Source organism: Podarcis cretensis, assembly GCF_951804945.1.
Source record: "Podarcis cretensis genome assembly, chromosome: 9".
NCBI lineage: Eukaryota > Metazoa > Chordata > Lepidosauria > Squamata > Lacertidae > Podarcis > Podarcis cretensis.
The window spans coordinates 37,691,037-37,716,616 of record NC_137178.1 but is presented as its reverse complement, the minus strand read 5'-3'; the positions used below and the strand labels follow the sequence as shown (position 1 = coordinate 37,716,616).

General features: G+C 41.8%; 1 protein-coding gene across 2 annotated transcripts; it reads right to left on the bottom strand.

Annotated features, from left to right (window-relative positions):
• Positions 1–887: 887 nt before the first annotated feature.
• USP38 (ubiquitin specific peptidase 38) lies at positions 888–18,890 on the bottom strand. Of its 2 annotated transcripts, XM_079989483.1 has the most exons (10): positions 18,006–18,890; positions 15,971–16,100; positions 12,644–12,773; positions 12,420–12,521; positions 10,928–11,086; positions 9,764–9,957; positions 8,962–9,055; positions 8,123–8,229; positions 4,753–6,100; positions 888–1,873 (listed from the first exon to the last, which is right to left on the bottom strand). In XM_079989483.1, the coding sequence occupies exons 1-10, from the start codon at positions 18,730–18,732 to the stop codon at positions 1,712–1,714; spliced, it is 3,153 nt and encodes a 1,050-aa protein (XP_079845609.1). In that variant the 5' UTR covers positions 18,733–18,890; the 3' UTR covers positions 888–1,711. The 2 variants fall into 2 exon arrangements, with proteins under 2 accessions (XP_079845609.1, XP_079845610.1); XM_079989484.1 differs by lacking the exon at positions 12,420–12,521.
• Positions 18,891–25,580: the final 6,690 nt, after the last annotated feature.

Below are 25,580 nucleotides of genomic sequence, written 5' to 3'. Positions count from 1 at the left end.
ATATATATAAAATCATTCCCAAGTGGAGCTTTTTGCCAACAGTGACCTCACTGCAGCAAGTGCAATCCTTCAACAACCCACTTTTCTATTTTATTATTTGATACGACTACCCATCAGTAAATATTCTCTAGGCGGCTTATAAACAATACAATATTAAAAATACAGTATTTTGTATTTTTACAAATAAGCATGTTTAGAATCAGACTACTGTATTTACCTTTAAAATTTCTCTTACCAAGGTGCTCTAAACATTTCCTTTGAACTAATCCTGTACGATTATATAAATAAGATTTGTAAAGAGTACTCCATGCAAAGCTCATTGGATAGTTCTGATGGAGCACAGAGTGAAGGCATAAGGAAAATCTAGCTGGAGGTGGTGGTCTTAGCCAAACATTTAAAACTTTGTTTTATATCCATTATGTTGGCTTTTCGAAAAGAGGGATGAATAAGAGGTTTCCTGTTGTTGTTTTTTAGTCATTTAGTCGTGTCCGACTCTTCGTGACCCCATGGACCAGAGCACGCCAGGAACTCCTGTCTTCCACTGCCTCCCACAGTTTGGTCACTCATGTTTGTAGCTTCGAGAACACTGTCCAACCATCTCGTCCTCTGTCGTCCCCTTCTTCTTGTGCCCTCAATCTTTCCCAACATCTTGAGCCCTCAATCTTTCTTGTGCCCTCAATCTTCCCCAACAAAGAGGTTTCCTGCCACACCCCAAATATGTAAAGTTCAAAAGCATGAAAATGTCAGTTGCCGAAAATGTTTCATTTCAGCAATAATGGATAAAGTTTCATTACCATCTTTTTTTGTATCCCACAAAAGCAGTGATGTCAATATATACAGAATAAAATGGAAGTCCATTTTGAACTGAAAATCACGAGCAACAAATATATTTTTAGAACCATCAGACTTTACTTCTGGTGAAGCTAACACTTTTCAAAAACGTATTAAGTTCATATTAAACAAGAAATTAACATCTCATGTTCTACACTCTTCCGCAGCCTCAAAAGGTTTTGTACTTTGTTAAAGTACAAGGCACGTACAAAGTCTTTTCCTTCAAAACACAGCAGATGTACTCCCTGAAATAATTTTAAAATCCTCAAAGCAATTAAAAATACTACAAACTTTGCATTTTTTTTTACTTAATTCCCACCCCCTACAAGACCATGCACATTTGGAAAAATGATTTAACAAGCACATTAAAGTGACTTTTTAATATATGTACCTGTAATGCAAATATATTGAGTTTGAGTATTTCTTATCCTGGATTACATTGTTAGCACATTGGATTTTCATTTATTTTCAGGTTACCAACTCCAGAGCCTTTGAGGATTTATAGATTTATGGACAAATTAACCCCACTGCAAACACTGCTGGGGTTGAGTAACCATCTCTTTTTCAAAGAATAATTATTCTTTCATCAAGGGATTTGGGATTACATATTGCAAGTGCTTTTTACTAGTTCATCTAGTGTCATAAAAATCTTCTAACTCCTCTTTTGGAAGAATATCTTTCCATAAAAACAAGTGAATTTAAGAGGTAGATTTCTCCATGATGCACTTATTTATTTCAAATAAAAAAAGAGAGTTCTCTTTAGAACAAAGATCACATCTTGAAAAAAAAAGCTTAGTACATTATTTAATACAGTTCAGTAAGAACAGTCCTAAGCAGTATCAGGAGCTGTTTGGAAACCAATGCATTTGATGCTCTCTTCCTAGAACACTAATCTGCCAAGAGTGCTAAATCCGCCTCCACCACCTCCGCCAGTTGGCCCACAGCTTCCTGGGGGGTCATTGTCATCAAATCCATTTGGCCGAAAGGAGCACGAAGCTGCAGCTGCTTGAAGGGCCTGTGTTCGAGCGCTAAGCTCCTGCTCCTGAAACAGACAAATAAACCTAGTTATGAACATTTAAGCTAATTTCAGAGTGGGGGGGGGTGCACGGAAATTTACATGTGGCACAGCTACACCAGTTTTGTTCAGCAGTGCTGCAGAATGCTTAAGCAGAAACTCAAAAGCAGAAGTAACAGAAGCACCTGCTAACACTATACAGCAGAGATTATAATCATCATCAATTAATTAAATTTATATACTGCCCTTCATCCAAAGATCATGTGGTAGTTTACCATGTAAATAATTTAAGATTGTCCATAACTTAAATGCTTTAAGTGGCAGGCATCATTAAAGGAATGAAAGCTAAATCAATTGTTACTTTTGCCTCCCCAAAATTGCTTTCTTAAAAATTGTGCCAACAGATTTTGCAGACGTTATGCAGTCATGTGCTTTGAAAAACAGAAGAGACATTTAGCTGGGGCCATAGTACATTGCCTTGCATGCCAGAGGTGCCAGAATTAGTCTCTGCCATCAACCAAGGGGATGCAGATAGCAGACCTGGGAAGACAGACAGACAGACACAAAGACACACACCTACCTGGAGGGCTGCTACTCGGTATATACAAAAGCTGCTTCTTGTGAAGCAGCCTGAGGACACCCAAAGCTATTTCAATCACATAGTCAAACACTGCCCCACAAATTTAAGCGCTACAAACTTTTAAAATGAACCCAGAGCTATAATTCTTACAATCCTAGCAAGATCATGAAAGCTGTAGAATGACTTCAAAAGATACAGGTTGCATAATTTCAGTTCTCTTGCACATACTGGCCTGGTGATTAAAGCCTCAATACAATTCCCAGGCGATGATATTGCAATGACTGTTTCATGGTGTACACCAATGCTGTTCATTAAGCTACTAGGGGTTATTAAGTTCATCAAGTACAGGTGTTGCAGGAATTCTGTCTAGTTCTTTAGTAATCGTACTTGAGCAATGTTGAGTTTTGATGTTGTTTGAGGGAAAAAGGAGCAGCTGAATCCAAATCTGCATGTACACCATAGGTTTCATCACAAAATCTGATAAGGCTGAAGCCAACTCCTTATCAGTGTAAACTTGCTCCTGCAACCATGTTTAGCCAATAAAAAGTTGAAGGCATGCTAATATTAGACCTAGCATTTATCCCAAAAGGTTTTAGAAGGTTGCGGTGTGTGTCACAAAATAGCCAATCGTTTAAGGAATACATTTTAAAAAGGAATAAATTCCCCTCAAATACCCTCAAAAGTTCAAAAATCTCCCTATTAAGCTCCGCTATAAAATGTTACCTGTGCAAAATGGGTTTTTGAACGACATGTTTATGCAAATCAACTGAGTAATTCTACGGTTATGAAATTTAATGAGTTAACTAAGCGGCGTCTACAGATCAGAAATTATTTAATGCTGATACATCAAGGGTGGGGAGAATATGGCTCTTTAGATATTGCTGGACTCTTAACTCCTATCCACCCCAGCCACCATAGTCAATAGTCATGGGTAAGGGAAGCTGCAGTACACCAGCACCTAAGGCCACAGATTCCCCATCCCTACGATACAGACTTCAGAAAGTTTAACAAAAATTATGGCTGTAACTTGTGAAGGATGAAGTGGCGCAGACTCTTTCAATGAAACACATTTGTGTTTGTTCCTTTCTGTAATGGTTGTAAGGGGTTACTTGTGCGTAAATTGCCTTCAGTTCAATTAGATAGTTTGCTCGACTTGGTTTAGGGTTAGAGCTCACCCTCCGTGACCTGTTAGTCACTTGCAGAATCCGTCAATGGGCGTTTCTTGAATCTCTTCCAGCATAAAAGCTGTTTCACCCCAAGTCTCCTCCTATGTTCTCTGCGCGGAACGCGTCTGCGCAAGTAAGGGGAAGGCAGGGGCGTGCCAGCACTCTCTCCGCTAGTTTCGCTTGAAGGGTCTTGGAGCCCTGACACCGCCTCCTCCATCTCCCCCTCCTCTCCATTGGTGTCACGCTGAAATCCTTCCCCTCTGCTGGTTCCCTCACCGGCATCGCTCTGGTGCCCTGCCTCCGTTTCTCCCTTTGATGTCAGTTCCCTGACACTTTCCTTTGCGCTTGTTTTGAAAACATTAAACCACATTCATTTTTGCATCACAACTCGAGGTTACTTTGCGTTGTTAAGATAGTCATACAGCAAACTGAACTGCCAGATATTCCAGCTTTTCTCAACTAAATAAAATTCAAGTTGCATTCTACAAAAATAATGTTTGGAAGCTTTTAAACACCTCCTTACTTAATGAACAAAGATCCATCCATGAATTTTCAGTGAAAGCCATTTCCCCCCCAATTCTTCACAGAAAACACCTGGTACTGCAACTACATTGTTCTGTACAACGTATCATCAGAGCTACATGTCTGCAAAATATTCACACTGAATGTCACATAGCATTCTTGTGGAAAGTATAATAATAGCCTACACAACTGAAAGATCTACTAGGTAAAGGCTCAGTTCAGACATCACACTCAAACATGGCTAAGGAACCATAATAATGTTGGGTGAGATGTCTGAACTAGACAAGCCAGCTTACAAACTTGACAAGCCAGAAAACAATCTGAAGTGAGTTGCCAAACCATTGTGTGAAGAGATGTCAGCACTGTGCTCTTACCTCCAGAAGTGCTGCCCCATGTAGATGGAAGGGATCCAGCAGCTCAAAACCATGCAAAGTCTCTTGTATTTGTCTGCAAGCAACAGTCTTGGACTTATAACTATAGCTAGATGCCTGCATTAAGCTTTTTACAGTACAATCATATACATGTCCACTAAGAAGCAGTACGTCCCACTGAGTTCAATGGTGCTTACTACAATGTTAAGTGGGTATAGGATTACAGTCTTAAGCCAGCTGATCACATTAGCAATGTCTGCACCTTACCTGCAAATATAGCTTATTGTCTTTTGTAATGGCATCCATAAGATCTTTCTGCAGAGGGGGATCTCCATTGACCCAGAGCCCATTGGTTGATTTAGCGCTGAGTGTACTTGTACTGTTCTGTTTTTTGTAAACCAGCACATAAGCAGTGTCCTTGGGGAATCTGCTCGTAATTTTCTGGACTGACTGAAATGAGGTAAATGTCACTCGGCTATCATTAAATAAAAACCACTCCTTTGACACCTCATTTTCATCCAGTTCCTTTTCAGCAGCTGCAACGGGAGCCTCTCCAGCCATCAAGTTGCTTTGTGGATAAGCTAAAGCCAGACTTTGGGTTTGATCACAAGATCCTAATGAAGGCCCTGAACTGGCAACGTTTCGGGCATAAGAATAATAATGCCCACTTTCAGATGATATGCCAGAATGCACAACTACAGAACTTATAACATAAGGGACTAATTGAGGGCAACACACTTCTTCAGCACCAGAAGGCTTGAGTTTTTTAGCTAGATTCTCACCAGTGTCAGAAAATTCAACACCCATAGACCACACACCCGATACAGGACTTAAGGGTGACGCAGTTCTTTTGACAGGTAACTCCAGAACAAGCGGCAAAGACACATTGTCTAAGATTTTGCGCCTAATGTGACATTTGGGGTCGTATGAAAACCTTAGGAGAGTAAGAATGAGGTATTCTGGCTCCTCCACAATTTGCATAGTTTTTTCCGCATTCTGTAGAGAGGCACATTTTTCACAATAATATTTGTTATCCCCTTTAAGAACCTCGGGTGCCAGAAAATAATTCAGCAAGTCAGTAACTGAGGGAGTAGCTTCACTGACGTGTTTCCGCAAACTATCCCTGTTCTCAGCCTTGCATGGAAAAGGATCTTTAGTGTTTTCACAGTTTGAATCAGTGGGAGGGTCTTTTGAGGTCCCATCATTTGTGACCATTTCACAGCAATCGCCAATTGCCAAACCATCAGCTGCTGTTTCTGCCACAGGACTGAATGCCCTAGTACTGACTTGTTCCATGCAGTCATCTTTTCCTTCAGGTGAATTTTCTGTACTTGGTGGGTCAACGTTTTCTAAGAATACAGGAGGACAGAAAGCAAGTGAAAGATCTGTGAAGGCTTCTTCTTTGTAAGATGTACTTTTGCAGTTCAAACAACATATGCTTGTTTGCAGTTTCCCCCGAAACATTTTCTCTATTAATGTTCTTTCCTCTCTGCAAGGTTGTTTGGTAATCAGCTGGGTTTTGCTGGACACGTCCTGGACGACAGACTCTTCATTCATATCTTCTGAAAGCTTTCCCAAAGAAAGGGCTTTCAGGGTCCTCTCTTCTTCATGGAGCCTAAAGAGGAGAAATCAAATGAGATTATTTATTTCCCTACCAATTTCTCTTCATTGATTAAAGCATCACTGTTTTAGTTTGTGTGTGTGTGTGTGTGTGTCTCACACAAATAACTGTTGGTACCAGCCTTGTGATTTACTTTTTACCCCTAATGGAACTTGATTAAGGAAGGAAACTGGAGTTATTTAGTACCGTATTTTTCGCTCTATAACACGCACCTGACCATAACACGCACATCGTTTTTAGAGGAGGAAAACAAGGGAAAAAACATTCTGAATGAAACAGTGGATGTATCATTTTTGTGCTTCATGCTGTGGCCACAGACATGTGATCTGATGGTGAATTTGGGGTGACCCAATGCAAAAATCCTGAGGATCCATGTAGATCCATGCTTTGTAACCACGTTTTTGCACCATTGCAGCCCCAGGCAACAGTGGGTGCGTGATTTTGGGGGGCAGGCTGTAGCCATGGACATGCTATGTGATCTGATGGTGAATTTGGGCTGACCCAATGCAAAGATCCTGAGGATCCATGTGGATCCATGCTTTTTAACCACATTTTAAGTGGGGAGGGAAGGAAAAACACAGAAGGGACAAGGAGCAGGAGAGGGGTGTGCAGAGAAGCAGCTGGCTAAGAATGCAGGAGAGGGGTAGGGAGGAAAGGAAGGCAAAAGTTTTCCCTCACCTACCCACCCAAGCCAGCCAGCTCACGCGCGCTCTCTCTCTCTCTCTCCCTCCTGCATGTTTTCAGCTTTCCCCTCTGCTTGCCTGGAGGGGAGGGGCTTTCCCTGCTCTTTGTTCCGTTTGAGCAAACACAGCAAGGAAACAGAGGTGGGTGGGCAGTAAGACCCTGAGGCAGAATGCCGGAAAGCAGCCACTTCCTCTTTTCAGGTTTCCCTTCTAGGAGACGCGCGATTTGATTTTTGCCTGCTTTTTTTTTGCCTCCCCTCGCACCAATTGGCTCCAGGGACCACACATTCGCTCAATAACACGCACAGACATTTCCCCTTCCTTTTTAGGAGAAAAAATCTGCGTGTTATAGAAGGAAAAATACGGTATATTACATAAAAAAGTTTCCTGCATTAAAAAAAATAAATCGCTTGCAGGGATTCAAGAGTTTTCTAGAACAGACATAACTGCTGATTGTAAACCAAGTTGAATGTCTTACTGGAAACAAAAGGTTAAACTACAGATGTAAACACCAATGGCATGCATGCATGTTGGAGTTAAGAAGGGTAGTCAGCCATTTTGGCTTTGCAAATGCATGCTAATTAAAGAGACCAAACAGAACCTAGATTCCCCCTCCCCCAAAGCAGCAGTTCTCTACCACAGATATTCAGGGCCACATTCAATTAAACTAAGCAAGTTACCCTTATGCAACAGGGTTACTCCTCCTCCTAATCAGGAGACCCTCCAGATCCATGTGGGGGGAGGGAGACAGGAGAAGTGTTTGAAATTCTCCAGGTGCATTTTGCATCTGGCTATTGACCCCTTGCTACCAAGTGAAGATGCCCAGGTGCCAGGATGGTGTCTGTCGTCTCCACCATCTGGAGGTGCATGCCTGGGGATCCTTGGATCTTGATTGTTTTCCCACACTAGCAACACATCCTGCATAATGCTATCTGTTATATTTTACGTGCACAATCAGAACAAATTTCAAGAACTTAAATGACATATTGAAAAATATGTTTGAGCCATTTGGCCCCAAAATGGCAACTAGGCATTCCATTTTGGTGACTGTAACCCTGGTTTAAGGAGCCATTTGGCGCTTAGCTTATATATCTGTGTTTCTAATGCTGGACGGGAGAGCATGTCATTTGGCAAGCAGAGATGCTTGCACTGAAGGAATGATCATAAGACTGTGACACTTAATTCCTCCCTCAGTTCTGAATCCTTGAAGACTGGGAATACTGTTACACCTTGCAGTTCTAGGTAAAACTTAGAAATCTGTGATGGTATCTCTGGTTATTTTTCTTGGGTCAACAATGTAAAAAACACCAGTGTGGATTTCAGAGCACCATACCTATCTAGCAGGAACCGGAGATACTCAGAGCAGTCCTGCTGGGACCTAGGGGTGAACCAGGGTGGCCTGGAAGCCTCAAAGAAAATCCGAGGAGCATAGGCTTCTCTCTGTATCAGGAAGCAAGCAAAATCAAGTGAAATGCAAAGTAATGACACCACTCTATGAAGCATTCCTTAATTTCTGCGTTGGGACGCTCAAATGAATAGATTGCAAATGCATGCAAATATGACAGAATAAATCTCAGGTATAAAAAAACATACACAGGTCTAGTGCACTAGTAGTTTTACCTTCAAATCTATCTATTTTTATGTAAGAGATAGATTTGAAGGTAAAACTAAGAACTTAAATCTTTTTTTTCCTACAAAGCATGCAAGTAGACAAACAGCTTAAAGCTAGAAAAGTTATATAGGTGTAGCAAGAATATGAAATACTTCATCCCCTTTTCCTAATCTTTTTGGTGCCTTATGTACAGCATTTTTTTTAGTTGTACACAGCAGCCATACTTGGATGCTCATTTGTGACTTCACAAAGCAAGGTCTGAGAAGCTGGGAACAAATGTCTGAAACTGGCGACAATAAAAAATTGCTACTCTGAAAATCTCAACTATGTTGGCTAGATTTTTAACTATTCTGCACAGGTTTTTGCAACTTATAAAATTTCACTTGTGTAAAACAAGGCTATTCTTTTCTTTTGGCTTAGAAAAGCTGAGAATATTCAAATAATCTATATGAAATATGAATGTATTTTTCTCTAGGTACATTCTGGTAGAACATTTAGATAGATGCAAGTTTTGGATATTATGGCTACAATATTCAGAAAATTAAAAGAGTCACACACACCTGAGTATGAGCCAAAAATGCAAACAGATGTTGCAACTTTCTCATTAATGTATTGCACCCATTTAGATTTAAAGATAATACGTGCCTCCTGAAACTGCAAAAGAGAAAGAGATGAGATGACAATGGTTTCATGTTTCGTCATTTACACAGTGTTCTTTCTGAGGGCGCAGAACCGATTTATCTGACATTAGCTTTGCTCAATGTTTGCTTTTGTAATGCAGAATGGTCTGAATGACCCAGCACACTATGGGCAACATTAGTCCTACTAGAGTTGTTACAATGAAATCAGTGAAATCTTTTTATTCCACTGATTTAGAGTGATCAACTCCAAGTATGACTTAGTCAGATATCAGCCATAATTCATACAACACATACCTTGTTTTAATGCAAACTGGATTTAAAAAAAAAAATAAAATTATAGAAGGTGATAGTCTAAAGCAAAGTGGGCATTTTTCAAAAAACTCCCAATCGGTGAGTTTCTTTGAGTGAATAAACATCTATCAGGGAACAAAGTAAGCAATATTTTATTGCCACGATGACTTATGTAAATGGAATAATTTTTACCAATATTAACATGAATACATGATGACATGTAGGATATAATGTGAACTCTAATATATTTGAGCCCAATGTTTGATTAAGGAAAACTAATTTAGGCCAGTGGACCAATTTTGCCATGTTACCTAGTTCTTCACTGGCAATATCAAAACCATAATGATGTGCTCCATGAATTATTTTTTTTTAAAAATCTTTAGTACAAACGAATGCCTGGGATTCCTCACAAGAGGAAGTTTAAACTTACTCTGTAGCCATGAATAATGCCTGAATCACACTGTTCATATAACATGTATTTCCTAAGTTAATCAGACCAGTCTTTCCCGTTTCAGATTTTCCAGAAAATCTAGACAGACAAGATTGCAAGGAACTGGATTGAGATGTCCAGGCACTCTGATTCAGTATCATTTTAATTTTCTCTTCACTGGGTTTGGGAAGGTCCTACAAGAAGCAGAAAATTCAACACTGAGCAGTGAACAGCAACAACTTTAAGCACCTGTTTTCACAACAATATCTACAAAGCAGCAACAGTCACCCCACATTGTCCTCACAACTCAGGCTCTTTACTCATGGCAATGCTGAAAAAATATCACAGTTATCTTTGTGAGAACTGACAGTACAGTTGTTTGGCCAGCCATCAAAGATTCACTGTGACTGCACAGCCAAGAAAAATTACTAGAGGCTGTGTCTTATCAACTCTAAAGATATTGTCAAATCAGAGACTTGTAGGTAATCTTTGATCTGTTCCTGCTATTTCTTTGCCACAAAGAGTGCCTCTCAAGCTGTAAAGTGTAGCAAAAACACTTGACAGCCTCTGTTCACCATAAGATGCATTTTTAAAAAATGATACCCCAACCAAAAGATACAACAGTCAAAGCCAAATATACTGCTGTGTGTGTTTTCTGCCTTTATGGAAGGAATTGTTCCACATCTTATGACAATGGTGTCACTATATATATATTGATTTGATCTGAATGAAAAGTGTCATAGAAATACAATAAATCAAATAAAAGTCAATGTATACATTCTTCCACAATGCACAACACAAAGGCAATAGAAACAACATTTCTGATCAGGAAATATCTTGGTCATTTCAAACCATTTCCACTATCACTGAGTTAATACATGGTGACTTTTCCCTTCGATAATCACCAATAAACTTCAGTAACTCTTATGAAAATGCTCCCATAAAGTAAGGGTGCATATTACCATATTCTGCTTTTTAGTGATTTTCTGGATTAAGCAACCAGAGATCTTATTTTATTTTTTCACATCTTCCTAGCCAGTGATTTTTCTAGTTCCACAATATAATCCAATTTTTCCCCTCAATCAAAAAATGGCCCAAATTCACTACAGAGCATCAAGACCACCCCTCGTTTTCAACCTGTAGTATTTAATTTATTTGCATTACCTTGATAGCTTCTAAAATAGGTTCATAGAGTTCTGGGAATCCAGAGTAATGATACATCATACAGTGTATTAGCTCACTCAGCTGTCCCAAGAATGTTGCACTGGAGGCAAGGCCATTGATTTTGAAAGATTTTACCAGCTTGTCCACATGAGGAACAATCTAATGTTAAGAGAAAAACACCAAAGCATTTGCCCAAGTTCATCTGAAAAACTATACTATTCATATCTACTTGAATGCAATTAATGACTGATAACTATTTCAATAGTAAGGAGCAAAAGTTGTAACAGAAAACCCACAATTCCATTAAGATACATAAATCAGGATAGACAGCAACATTGCATTAGTAATGCATTGTTCTTCTAAATCAGCCTTCCCCAACTTGCTGCCTTTCAACAATTTTGGACAACAAAACCCCAAACAGCTGAAGAACAAATTTGGGGAAGGCTGTTCTAAATATTATTACTGAAACATTTAATGGCCTGTATTGTTTCCTGTCACCCTGATAACGTACAACCTGTTCTGTATTCTATGGATTTATCTTGGTATTAGCTTGTAGCTCCATCGAGTGTGGCTCATCTCCACCTTGCCCATAAATTCAAAATCTTAAAAGGAACTCACAATCAAAACAGTATGAATTAGAAAATTCTAGAAAAGCCTGTATTCAACAACCTTTTAAGCAGGCTAGCTACATCTTTGACTCCCAACAGAATTTTAGAAACATATTTATTGAATTATGTGCCTTCATATTACTATTTAAGTGAGAGGTGTTTAACCCCCCCAGTTTGAAGGCCTGATCTGCCCTCTCCAGCAATTCTGGCCCCTCTTGAGACCCCACAGATTTTGTTGGTGGCAGCAGGAAAAAAGATGAGTAGATACAGTGCTAGGGTGGGTGGAGTTGAGGACCCTGATGTCCCCTATCTCTAATCTGATGGGTGCATAATCTCCCTCCCTCAGATGATGTAGAAAAAATAGCTGAGATGGTTGTGTGCCTGTGTGTAGCCTGCACATTCAAGACTGTGGAGTAGCCGCTGGCATGAAGAGCTCAGAGGCCAACTGTGAATTTGGCCCTCAATACAGACTGTAGGAGGTGTTTAAAACATAACTGAACATCATGAACTGGCAGGAACATTGAGGCATCCTGTGTGGCAGTGGCTCTGTCTAACTCCCCTTGCCAAGTACTTGTGTACGGGTAAGTGTACAAGGAGTTCTCACAATTCTTAGTATCTAGTTCTATTTGTTTCAAAACTTGTTTTGTACAATATATCTTCAGCACAGAGCAGGATAAAACTGAAGTTGCAATACATGATGTGACTAGAAGAATAGACCTTATTACCTGCAGTACAGATGTGAAGTTGGCTATTATGGCTGGTTTACAACAAGCCACAAGCCACCCTCCAGTACGAACACAAGACTGCAGTCTAGGTTTTACAAAGAAAGCTATGGAAGTTGTTTGTAAGCAGTAGGTTTAAAGCTCAGACAAATGAAAACTTACCAAGTGAAAAGCCTCTGGAGAATGCTGAAAACTAAGCAACATGTGAGAAAGGACAGCCAAAGCACCAGGTCTCACAAGAGGAAACCAAAGTCGATTAAAAACCTTCAAAAAAAACCAAACACATCAGAATTGAGATATTCTTCAGTTTTCATTCTGTGTTACACAATATTTACACCAGTCTGGAATAAGCAGAAAAGCTGTTCTACAAAAGCAACCATACCTACCATTTCAATCTTAAGCAAAGTAACATCAATAAGTATAGTAAACTTCTGGACTGCAGCCAGCCCTTTCAAGAGTGCTATGACCCAGGTCTCCACATGCTGAGCCAATGGCCAGGACAGCCATTCAATCATTCTGAAAAAAGATAGGGTGCTTGTTAGTATTTCAGCCAAAAAAGAATAAGTTCTAACTATTTAATTGCCCCACAGTTTGTGTTGGTTTTCATATTATGACGATCACATTAAGTCACACCGAGAGTCGTGGCACTGCATAATTCTCTAGCCTTTGCAAACAACTTTCTCCAAGGTTTTGTGGCAGGGGGAAGTTCATTAGTCTCAGTACTCAAACTGCAGTACTACACCACTTAGAAAATAAGAATTTATTTCATCAAGCTAATGGGAGCTTTTTCGTTTGGAGCGCTGTGTGGAATACTGTTGTACAAGTGTCATGAATGCAGATCAATGCTTTTATGCCCTCCCCATTTTCTGCCATTCTGTAAACATTTACCAATAAATGTCAAAGCCAATCTGTAGTCTTTATTAAACACTATCCTCATGTCCAAAGTTTTCAAATAAAACATTTATGGCAGAGATCTGAATTAAAAGAAGCAAGATCTTGACGTAATAGTTTCTTTTTTCCGACTGCACAATGCTAAGATATGCTAGGAAACCAAAACATTTAATGTAACATTTACTTTTCTTTCAGAAAGGAAAAAAAAACCCTGTGCAGAAGCAGCAAGCGCATATCCCTCACTAGTACAACCAGCAGCCAACAAACAAGGTGACCCAGCATTCCTTCGAGTTTGTGATGCCTGCATTTAGCAATAGAAAGCAGAGATGTTGCTGTCCTTAGTAACCAATGACTTGGCTCAAAATATGAACCTTAGTGACTCACGTTACTCACTTTCAAAACAAACTGAGTATACAACCCCCAACCCAGAAATAAGTTTCTTCTTTCCAACCTTATGATGTCTATGTTTTTGCGAAAATGACATTTCTCAGAATTCTAGGTGCCTGGAAGAATGGAGAAATAGACACCCCAATTTCTTTCTCTAGTGCCAAGGTGGAGGAAGACGAGGAAGGAAAAATATTTCTCCCACCACCATAGCAGGAGCCAGATAAAGGATGTTGGAACTAACCAGGATGGGAACAGTTTTTTGGGGGAGAGATGGGGAAAATAACTTTTTCCAAGCATCTTGCACATTTGCTGATAACTGCTGCTCCCAACCAAATCAAGCCAGGGAGAGCTCACCCATGTTTAGCTGCAAACCCTGTAAAAGACTATGAATGCATAAAGGATGACAGGCTCTGCCAAGCAATTAACGTTTCTTCCAGCTCACCTAGATGCAGTCTTTTGTGATCGTTGACATTATACTACACCTATCCTCATATTAGTTCAAGAGGTAAAAGAGCAGCCAACTTCTCTTTTTACTCCTCTTCATCTAGCTGACAAATATAAATGACTGAAGTTGCTCAGCTAGAAAGAAAAGGCAGGTGAAGCTGGCTGCCTCAGAAAAATTTCACTAACTGATGATGTATTTATTCTGTAGCCATGGGACTTGTCTCTTATGGTCTATAAGAATTGACAGCACTAAAATTTAACGTGATAGGCAAATAAGATTTGTATGTGGGCTAGTAAAATACTGTGTGTTAGCTAGAAAATGTTGAGCACTTATTTGCAAGGCTATGTAAGTTTTAAAATCTATGGCCCACAAAGGTATAAGAATTTAAACAATCAAAACCAAATAAATCATTTTCAGAAAAAAGGAAAAAGAACCAGTTAGATCCCTAGGTTTACTTAGCAGCCTACCATATATGTGTTGATTGACAGATGTTTGTTTGTCAGAAACTGTTGTTATTAACCATATGCATGTAGCGAAAACTTGCAGCCAGCACCATAATCTCCAAAGGCCCCAGAACGGCTACTAATAGGCTGAATGAATTCAGCCATTTGTTTGTTCTTAGCAATGTGATTAAGCACCATCTTCTTCATTTCTATTTATTGCCCTTTTTCAGCTGCTAGACTGGTATCCAGAATTTGATTTATTACATTTACAGATTTCTAAATGCTGAATGTCACAACCATTGTCAATATTTGGAAAATACAGATAATCTGATGTTTAAGATTTTAGTAGCAGTTAGCTCTTCTTTGTAAGAAGACTGACTTGGATCCAGAGATAAACCTCCTCAAACAATAAGACTTTCCTGCCTGTTATATAGTGGAGTCCCCTGAAAAGAAACTCCTAAAGATCAGGGGACATTCCAAAATGGGACTGAATGTGGTGCAGGGGACTGAAACAGAAAGGATAGAATTGCCAGAAAACCCTGAATGAAAGCACCTTTGTATAAAAGATACTGAGATTATACTCAGCATCACCACAAGCCCCAAACAATGTATTTTGCAACTCAAGATAGATTCACATAGTGCTACTTTTGTCCTCTAAATGTCCAGCTAGGTTGTACAAAAATGTATAGAATTGTTTTATCTCAGTGAATGTACACGATCATATGCATGCTTCATTGGAAGTAAATACCATTGAAGTCAATGGGACTTGCTCCCAAACAAATGCACATAGATTGCAGCTTTCATGTTGCTGGAGTGTACCCCATGTTCAAAATCACCTGTTTTTAAATAGCAGCAAATTTTACCCATCAACTTTTATCCAAAGGCCAGTAATTACTACTTGCTTCACAAAAGCTTACTAAATACTTACTAACCAAGAAGAACAAGATTATGCTGCTGAAAAGAAACAATATCTAACTTATTATGACAAGGTAACTTCACAGGTCAGATTCTTTGGCGGAAACTGTTTTTACTTTAAAAGGCAGATTGCTGTATTAGGATACCATAATAAGTTCTTTGTCAACGATTAAACTGTACCACTACAGATTTTCTTGAGTCACAATTTCCAATTTTTAAAGATTTCATTCGGTTGCAAATGTGTTAATGGCATTACTGTTTTTATGGCTGCAATATCTGACATCAGGGTTTGCATCCCTGATGAATCAGACAATAAAAACACACAACACAAATGCATGTTTATTTTTAGTACAAATATTTACAAAAAACGTGGATGGCATGCCAGAACTTAGTAGAGACATTTTTCCTCTTCTCTCACAAAAGAAGGAACGCCTCTTCCAAGACTGTGCTTGCCACAACAGTGTCTAAAACATAGTCTAAAAACAAATGTTTTTTCCTCTTCAGAAAGTGTATTGTTCATTTACCAATTTATGCAGATTGAATCTATCCATTAAAACTCACATGATCAAACAGCTTTGAGGTTTTCAATTTGGGTAATGTTGTCATGCTCTTTTCTAACACAAAGACTATACCTGCACAAAGCTTGAGTCATACTTGCATCTTTTACATTTGGATCTGTGGTAAGGCTTCCGATGAGCACTGTAATCATCTGTAATGGGATATGCTGCACAAGACTTGCCAAGGCAACTGAGGGTTCAAAATCTACAATAGACAAATACGCAAGAAAGAAGTTTTATGCTTTGCTTCTACTCTTTTTCCTACTGAATTTTGAAACACATTTCAAGAATATATTAAAGTTCTATTACAACAGATTATTCAAGTTCTAAGCAACATATTAATCCATTCAAATATGTTTTTGTAAATTAAGCCCAGCAGAAGAATTTCTTCCTTTGGTCTGTCTTAGTATTTTCTAGGAATTTAAGTGATCAAACGAGAAGGAAACTTGGGTATTTCCCCACTTTCATCTCTTTGGGAGTAGTCCATCTGTATGTACCACATTTCTAGCAACTTTTTGAATTCCAGAAATGTGTTGCTCATGAACAGAGCACAAACACGTGTGGGAAAGTTAATAGCCAAATAGTTAATATTCTGGAACTGAGGAAACATATGAAAAGCCTCTGCTGGATTAGGCCAGTGGTCCATCTAGTCCAGTATTCTGCTCTCACAATAGCCAACCAGGTGCCTACAGGAAGCATGAAAGCAAGACTTGAGCACAACAGCGCTTTCCCCGTTTAAGATTCCCAGGAAGTGGCATTCAGAGGCATATCACCTCCAACAAGGGAGGTAGAACATAAACCATTGTGGCTAGCAGCCATTAATATCCTTATCCCCTCTGAATCTGTCTAAACCTCTTTGAAAGCTCTGAAAGTTGGAGGTCATCACTACTTGTGGGAGCAACACTTCATAGTTTAACTATGCACTGTATGAAGTAATGTTTTATAAGAATGTAAGAAAGATGGTAAATTAGTTCTCTCTCTAGAGCATCAGAATTTTTTTCCAGTACAAACTGAAATATTTGTGATGCAAATTACTCTAATTTCTCTAGGAAAATTTCCAGGAAATTCACACCATTAGCTAGATTAAACTAATAATGAAATGTTTAAGTTAATAGTGTTATCCCCAATATCTGTTTCAGTTATAACTTCTTTTTTAATATTTCAGCATGCTGTAAGGTTAGCTTCTTTTCTAACTTCTTTTTTTTATACTTCAGCATGCTGTAAGGTTAGCACAAGCCACTCTGACTTCAGCCGAGTTTCAAAGTTATCTAAAAGTAACCAAACAGCCAATCAAAGACAAAGCCTTTCTCTCTGCAAGAGTTGTCAAGGAAGAGACTCAAGCTGCTCTCTGAGTTCTTTCCAAACTTGGCTAAATATTAAGCACCAAATGTTCAATGATTTTTGGCTCAAGAGGTAAGGACTACAAGGAAGATGTGGCTCCCTGATTTAATATCTAGTATGTCATGGACCCCATGCTTTTTAAAACTCACCTACTTTGAAAAAGGTTACATAAATTTTAAGTGCTTTACTTATTACTTTATCTACACTTCTTGTTGCCTTACACTTTGACCCAATACAAATGTTACCTTTGAAACCCAGGAGCAATGAGCTTTTCCAGAAAAATGTGCAAACAAGAACCACACGAGAACTGAAGATAAAGCCATGACTTGCTCTTGCATCACCACTCCTTTAACTAATGCAACCACAGAGCTTTATTCTTGTTTACACATGTTGCCAGAGCGGCCTAGGATGACATTAGGGAGAATGCTGCTCATGTTGTACAGTGGTACCTCGGGTTAGAGATGCTTCAGGTTACAGACTCCGCTAACCCAGAAACAGTACCTCAGGTTAAGAACTTTGTTTCAGGATGAGAACAGAAATCACGTGGCAGCGACGCGGCAGGCCCCATTAGCTAAAGTTTCAGGTTAAGAACGGACCACCAGAACGAATTAAGTTCTTAACCCGAGGTACCACTGTACAAGGAGAACATTTGGCGATAACTGTATGGGTGACAGCACAAGCCTACTTCTTGCTCTTCCTAAGGTGATACCTCTGCAAACCCCAGAGGGGCACTAAAGCCCTTGCCTTACCAAGCGAAACAGCAACTCACCTGTGGAGGAGATGATGGCGAAGAGCTCCTGCAAGGAGGGCAGCAGCGTGTCGGGCTCTGCCTTCCAGATGCTGCGCAGGAGGCCGCTGACTTGGGTGACCTGGGAGACGTAGAGGCGCAGCTCGGCCTCGCGGGTGCCCTGCGTCTGGAAGTGGGCGATGCTGCGCACCAGCTGCTGGCAGAAGGCGAGCGCGGGCTTCCTGCCGCGGGGCAGGCACTGCGGGAAGTCGCTGAGGAGCTGGCAGAGGCGAGCGCACAGCGGCGCCGGCGGCCTCTCGCTCACCAGGCGCAGCGCTTCCCCTTGAAGCAGCGCGAAGAGCTCCAGCACCGCCGGGCAGCTGATGAGCAGGCGCAGCCCCACCTGGATGTAGTCCAGCACGGCCGGGTCCAGGCTAGGCCCCAGGCCGGGAGCCACGGCGGGGAGAGGCGGCGGCGGCGGCAGCGCCGGGTCTCCCCCCTGGAGCAAGGCCAGCACCAGCCCGCGCGTGAAGAAGGCCTCGAAGTCGTCGCGGTGGTGGCGGGCGTAGGCCTCGAGCACCTGCCGCCCCACCTGGCGCTGGAACTGGTCGGGGCCCTGGAGGATGAGGCGGGTGCTGAGCGAGAACATGGCCCGGCACTCGGGCGCGCTCTGAGGCGTCTCGGCCGACTCCACCACGCGCCGCACGATCACGCGCTTCAGCGGCAGCGGGTGCGAGGAGCTCACCAGGCCCTCCAGGATCTTGTCCATGGCGAGCGCCGGCCCACCATCGGGCGACCAGGCCCCGCCGGCCCTTCTCTTCCGCCGCCCCCCTCGTCACCCCCCCGGCCGGCAGCGGCGCCTCAGCATCGGCCCCAGCCCGCCTTTCTCGGCAGGTTTCGAAACACCGGTACCTCAGAGGCCCCGGACGCCGGGAAGAAGCATCTGACCCGGAAGCGACGGAGCGGCGCACAGTCACGCCAGGCAGGAAGTGGAATTACTCGGAACGCACATAAACAACCGGCGGAGCGCTCGTTTTTCCTCCGTAAGCCCTAGCAACGCGCACGCGCCCATTCCGCCGCGGAGGGCGTGCTGCGGCCCTTGCGCTGCGGACCAATCACAGAGCTCGTGGAGGTAGAGAGGCGGAGCCGCGCGATAAAAGAGGGAGGGGCGAAACCGGAGGAGGAGGAGTTGAAGGGGCGGGGCTCTGCTGGTCGCTTGAAATGGTTGGTGGTCTGTCAAGCGCCCTCGCGCCTCTTCTCCAAAGCAGCTCATCGTGGAGAAGTAAAGCAGGGGCTCAGGACTCAGAAACAGCTCTCTGGTGGGCTGTATGGTACTTCAGACAGCAAAAGTCTCGTCTGGTTTGTTTTGTTTTAAACGCTCTCCTATGTGCAGCACTCCCCTCAAGTGGAAAATTAGCCCAGCAGGGAGAGAGTTGGGTTTTCTACCTTGGGGGATATGGGGATTTCTACCTTAAGAAGAAGAAAACTGCCCTGGATCAGACCAAAGGCCTGTCAAGTCAAGCATTCTGTTCTCCACAGCGGCCCAGCAAATAAGAAAGAGATGGTTCCTCAGGGGCAGCTTGTCTCAAAGGCTTCTTCCTCCATTGGAGGCTTCTTAGTGGAATGAGGAGAAAGGGTTTTTTTTGGGGGGGGTTGCCCTCCCCTTGAAGTCTCTTTATACCTGCCCCTAATCTGTTTCAAAGCATTGAGAGACCCTTTCAAACAGTGTGAGAGGATACAAAGAGTAGAAGGTATTTTATTATTTAAGGCATTCATATGCCTCTTACACCCCTTACAAATACTAATGATTATCACAGTATTGTTCGCTCTGACTGGTCTGACCTTGGTCTTAGGTTGGGCTCTTTCATTCCCTCGATCCACAAAGATCTATTTAGTTAGAGATGCCAGGGATTGAACTTGGATTGTTCTATGTACAAAGGACATACCCTTATCGCTGAGCTATGACCACCTCCAGACCCAAAGTATTGCCTTGTTCTCATTTTGGAATTTGACATATAGCAGCCACTGCCATTTCTCAAATATTGAAAAGAGCAGGCAAGGAATATATTTTATTGTAGTAAGGCAGTAATTTTGTTACATGACCTGCTTTGTTTCTGGGGTAGGAAGCTTCTTTTCCAAAACTTCCCTTTTATAGATGTGAGCTAGAATTTGGGTGAATTTCACCCTGTAGCTAAGCTGCATTCTTAAAGCACCCTGTTCTCCATGCTGTCTGATTTTGATCTAGAAGATTCAAATGTGCAAGAGATTGATTCTGTCCTGCATTTTGTACCATGTTAGCCTATATGGTTAAAATCTAGTACAATTGGCAGAAAATGGTAACAGTTACACTTTCCCTTACATTTCACTTCAAATTTTTTAACTGTGTGAGCCAGCTTGGAACAAAATCACACAGAACACACTCCTCATCCAGTAGGCCCTGTATTAGATGTAAGCCAGAGTTCTCACACCGTAAGTGAAAATTGTGAGGGGAAAAAGATGAAAGAATTTTGCAGGTAGGTCGCTAGGTAGTGAGCAGCTCATGATGTGAACGAATGTGGCATAAGCTGCTAAAAAGGAATGTCAGGACCTGAACAAAGAACAACACAATACTTGTTTTCTGAACAGCAACAGAGAAAATCAGTTGCTCGGTCACTTAAAAAAATGATTTGAGAGTTGCACCATTGCCTCAAGCAATTGTATCATATGTTTTTCTCATGTAACTAGTGTAGGGATGCCATGTGATAATAATTACTTTGTAGGTGGTATTTAGAGGTTAATCATATACACAGTACTTTGAAGGCTAGTGCTCATCACTACTAGTACAACTCAACAAAGCATGACTAATATTTGCACATGGCTTCAGTTCCAACCATCATATAAATCCCTCCTATTTAATGTGTTGATTATGCTTGTCATTAAAAATACTGGCAGTCCATGTAGCATCTTAGTTCTAAGTGTTACATATGGAGTACTTTTTTAAATCAGCCATGTACCCCACACATCAAAGTGAATTTATTCTTTTCATTGCCTCACATTTGTTCACAAAGCACAATCCTATCAGTTGTCCAAACTGTGTAAAACTTGCTTGCTCGGTTTCATAAACACATGATTCTTATTCAGCACTGATAATCACTGGCTTCAGTCCCATGATTCACATGAAAATTGATATATGTCCACTTGAAAACAAAGGCTTGACAGCTCTAATTGTGGAAATCAATTGTGTGCGGTCTCTGCCTATGCAGTGAGCTCACTTGGATCTGTTCTCTGCTAAAGTTGTGAAATATAATGGAATTAGCATTGTATTTACTGTGCACAAACATGTGTTTGAGGGCAGCTATTTAAATTGGACAAAAGCACTTATCATTCACGATAGAGAAGTAGTATAGAAGATCCTCATTTTTCAGTCTCCTTAGAGGGTTTCATATGGAAAGGAAGTGACAATAACTTCACCACACCTTCTGCAGTGTTTCACCATTCTTCCCACTCTTTCAGACCACCAAAATATTGTAATCTATGTAATTTAAACCATAGACATATAGGAAGCTGCCTTATACTAAGTCAGGGGTCGGCAACCTAAGGCCTATGGACCACAAGCGGTCCATGGGGGTCATTTAACTGGCCCATGGATCCCCACCACCCGCTCGGGGACCCCCGCCACTTGCTCGGTCGGCTCCCATGTGCTGCGCTAAACTGGCACAGAGCAGAGCAGGGACTGCCTTCTGCGATGCTGGCCTGCTTCCCATTGGCTGCAGGAAGCTCCTGCAGCCAATGGGAAGCTGCACACGACTCCTCCATGCCGGAAGGAGTGCCGGAAATAGCGTTTGTGCATGTGCGCGCACACTCCAGCTCACTGTGGCGTCTGCGGGACCTTAAACCAGCCCAAGCCACAAAAACTTTACTGACCCCTGTACTAAGTTATATCACTGGTTCATCTGAAAGAAATCCAGAAACTGAAATTGAAGAAAGATTTGCCCATCCTTAGTCCACACTGACTTCACAGTGGCTTGAGAGGCTTTCAGACCCAAGTCTTCTCTAGCCTTACAGAAATCTGCCAGAGATTGAGCCTGGAACTTTTACATGGAAAGCATGTGCTCTTTGGGCCATTGGGCACATTTGGAAATCTAAGAAACTACCAATGGTACAACAAAATACCAATTTTACAGAAGAATTTGTGCCAAAACCAGACACAAACCTCTTCCAAAAGAGGCAAACCACCTACAACCTCCAAAACAAATAAAATGCAGATTAAAAAAGGCAATGGGGGGACCTTTAAAAATTGGGGCCATGACATGCCTTTGTGGGTGCTAAAAGAAATGTCTCTGGGTGCCATAGTACCCACGAGCATTATGTAGGGGACCCCAGCTCTTACCACAACGCAGTTACATTTTCTTTGATGGACAGTCTGCTTCCAGGTGACTGAGCAACCAGTGAGAGCTGGCTGGATCATCAGCCAATCAGGAGAGAGAGACTGGAGTTTCAGTGAGATGCTGACAGTTTAATATCCAAACAGGATATTTCTTTCTGGGTGGGCTCAGATAGAGACTGTTTGTCTGCCCACAGTCAGTCCATATCTGAGTGGGATTAATCAGGCAGGGTAACTCAGTTTTGATTCCCTGAAGGGAACGTAAATCCTAGAAGAGGCTGAGTGGGTGCTGCTGCTGTTTTGAACACTAATAGCCATTCTAGGTGGGAAAAATCAATGCCTCGTTTGATCAAAAGTTTCTCAGTAAAGTGTTTGCATCTTTAAATATATTTTGTTCCTCACATGTGAAACCATCATATGTTAAACCCCCATAGAGTGCAATTAACTAAACATACAGTTTTGTTCCAGTAGTGGCTCTTCATACCCTGAACCTTTAGGTGGGGTGTGAGTGAACCATAGGCAGCCTTCAAATAAATATATTACCTTGTAGCGGTTAATCTTAAATCCTACCACAAATAGTTAATAAGAGACCTCTACTGTATAATAACAGAAAGTGTTTTGTCTATGAATGCATCCCAAGTATTGGTTATGTTGCCCAGCACCCAATTTCAGTGAGGGCATCTGTCATACCTTCCTCCATAATATAATTCCTTATCATTCCACAAGCTGGCAGTACATTTCACAAGCTAGGAACGTGACTTTCTAGACTACACAATGTTGGCAGTAGTACAGCTTGGATAATAATAATAATAATAATAATAATAATAATAATATCATCTCTGCCAAGGGAAGGAAGGCTACATGCATCCACTTTATTATGTTAATAACTGAGGCTAGTGAAAATGATTTCCAGATTGTAACTGCAGCATACAGTGGTACCTTGAGTTACAGACGCTTCAGGTTACAGACTCCGCTAACCCAGAAATAGTACCTCAGGTTAAGAACTTTGCTTCAGGATGAGAACAGAAATTGTGTGGCCGTGGCAGCAGCGGGAGGCCCCATTAGCTAAAGTGGTACCTCAGGTTAAGAACAGTTTCAGGTTAAGAACGGACCTCCGGAACGAATTAAGTTCTTAACCCCAGGTACCACTGTAAATGTAAAAACCTCACAGTCACCTTGCAAGCTTCTGCTGGAAGGCAGCATAGAACTATTTTAGAGAAACACAAACAAGTATCCTACCTATTAGTTGGGATAATATTTCAGAACTCCCAAGAGAAAAACTGGCAGTCCAAAACAGGGGTGGGGAACCTCAGGTTCAGGAGCCAAATGCCCCTGTGAACTCTCTTCCCCTGCTACACCTCTTGCTGGCCTGCTCCACTTTCTCCTTGTGTGCATTTGCCTGGCTGGAATGTGCTGTTGAACGATGATCATGCATCTTACATGCATGGATGGTGACGTGCATGTAGAAACCTCAGGATTTTGCATAGCTCAAATATAGCCTATTGTACAAGGCAAGAGTCGCATCTACTGTTCCACCCACTTTTGCCTCTGGCCACAACTGATGTGTGGGCCCCACAAAAGTTGCCTATGGAGGGATACGGCCCTCAGGCTGAAAAATATTTTCTACCCCAGGCCCAAAGCCTTAGAAATGACAGTGTCTCTCCTGACACCCAGCTGGGATGAGTCATATCCTTGGTGTGGCACAGATAGAGGTTTCACACTACAGCAGAGTTCCTGTGTGAGATGTGAGGCCGAGAGAGACTACAGCATTCTGCTTGCCATTCAGTAAGATTAGATACTTTGTACAGTTTTGGTGGTCCAAAGGAAGGGGAAAGTCAGCCCAGAACTCATCCTTTCATTTTCCTTGTCTCAACTCCACCCTTGTGCAACAAGACAGTATCCTCAGCTGTACCTGAGAGCAGGAAGCTAGCTTAGGGGGTACAGGGCAGACTGATGCACACACAGCTCTTGTAATATCACTGCTGCTTCCCAGCATCTGCTACCTGAAGCAGATGCCTCAATCTGCCGAAGGATAGGGACATTCCTGCAAATGCAAATCCTTTTATGAAAGTTTTCACAGGAGTTTTGACACCAGAACCTATCTGTGTAGTAGAATGTAGGCTCAGGTTCCACAGCTCATAGTAAAAAGTAAAGGTAAAGGTACCCCCGCCCGTACGGGCCAGTCTTGACAGACTCTGGGGTTGTGCGCCCATCTCACTTAAGAGGCCAGGGGCCAGCGCTGTCCGGAGACACTTCCGGGTCACGTGGCCAGCGTGACATCGCTGCTCTGGCGAGCCAGAGCCGCACACGGAAACGCCGTTTACCTTCCCGCTGGTAAGCGGTCCCTATTTATCTACTTGCACCCGGAGGTGCTTTCGAACCGCTAGGTTGGCAGGCGCTGGGACCGAGCAGCAGGAGCTCACCCCGCCGCAGGGATTCGAACCGCCAACCTTTCGATCGGCAAGTCCTAGGCGCTGAGGCTTTAACCCACAGCGCCACCTGCGTCGTAGCATCCTCTAAATGAATCCTTTCACTTTGGTTTTAATACAAACCAGATTTTGTGCTCCTAGGTCTGTTCTAGGGAGACTTTTCTAAAATTAAATTATTCAGATTGCCCTTCAAAGAAGAAAAAAAACACCTCTTGGCTGTAAGCCTATATATACACACTTGACTCTTTGAACTCAGTGGGCCATGCTTCTGAGTAGACTTGTATAGGATTGTGTTTACGTCTTATATTCATTACAACATAATGAATATTATCAATTCTGGAATGGGGGAATCTTGCTTTCTGTAGTACTGTATCAGTTTAGTGGTTTTTTATAAATATTATTTGCTTCATGAGATTTCTTTTTAATATGGTACAGTTTTGAACATTAAAGCCTCCAGTTTTTTTGTAAGCATATGGATTGCAGTTCCAAACACAAGGCACATCTTATTTAACTCTCGTCTTATCCACAGGATATAGGATTAGGAACCCACTATTGACTTGCTGTTAGGACTGAAGGATGAGATAGCTCTCTGCACTAGTGAAACATTATTTGGTCTTTCTTACTTCAATCTGTATTTCTGCCATTTTACCAATACTGATTGAGAGATGTTTCTAACTTCTGTGGAATGGATGCCCCTGTGGCTAAAGGGATGAGTGAACATGCACATGCAGATATTGGCATTTAGCCCCCATAGAATTCTATTTGCATTTCTTATGATACTTCTTGTCCTACAGAAGGTAGAACCTAGGTTAATCCATAACTGTA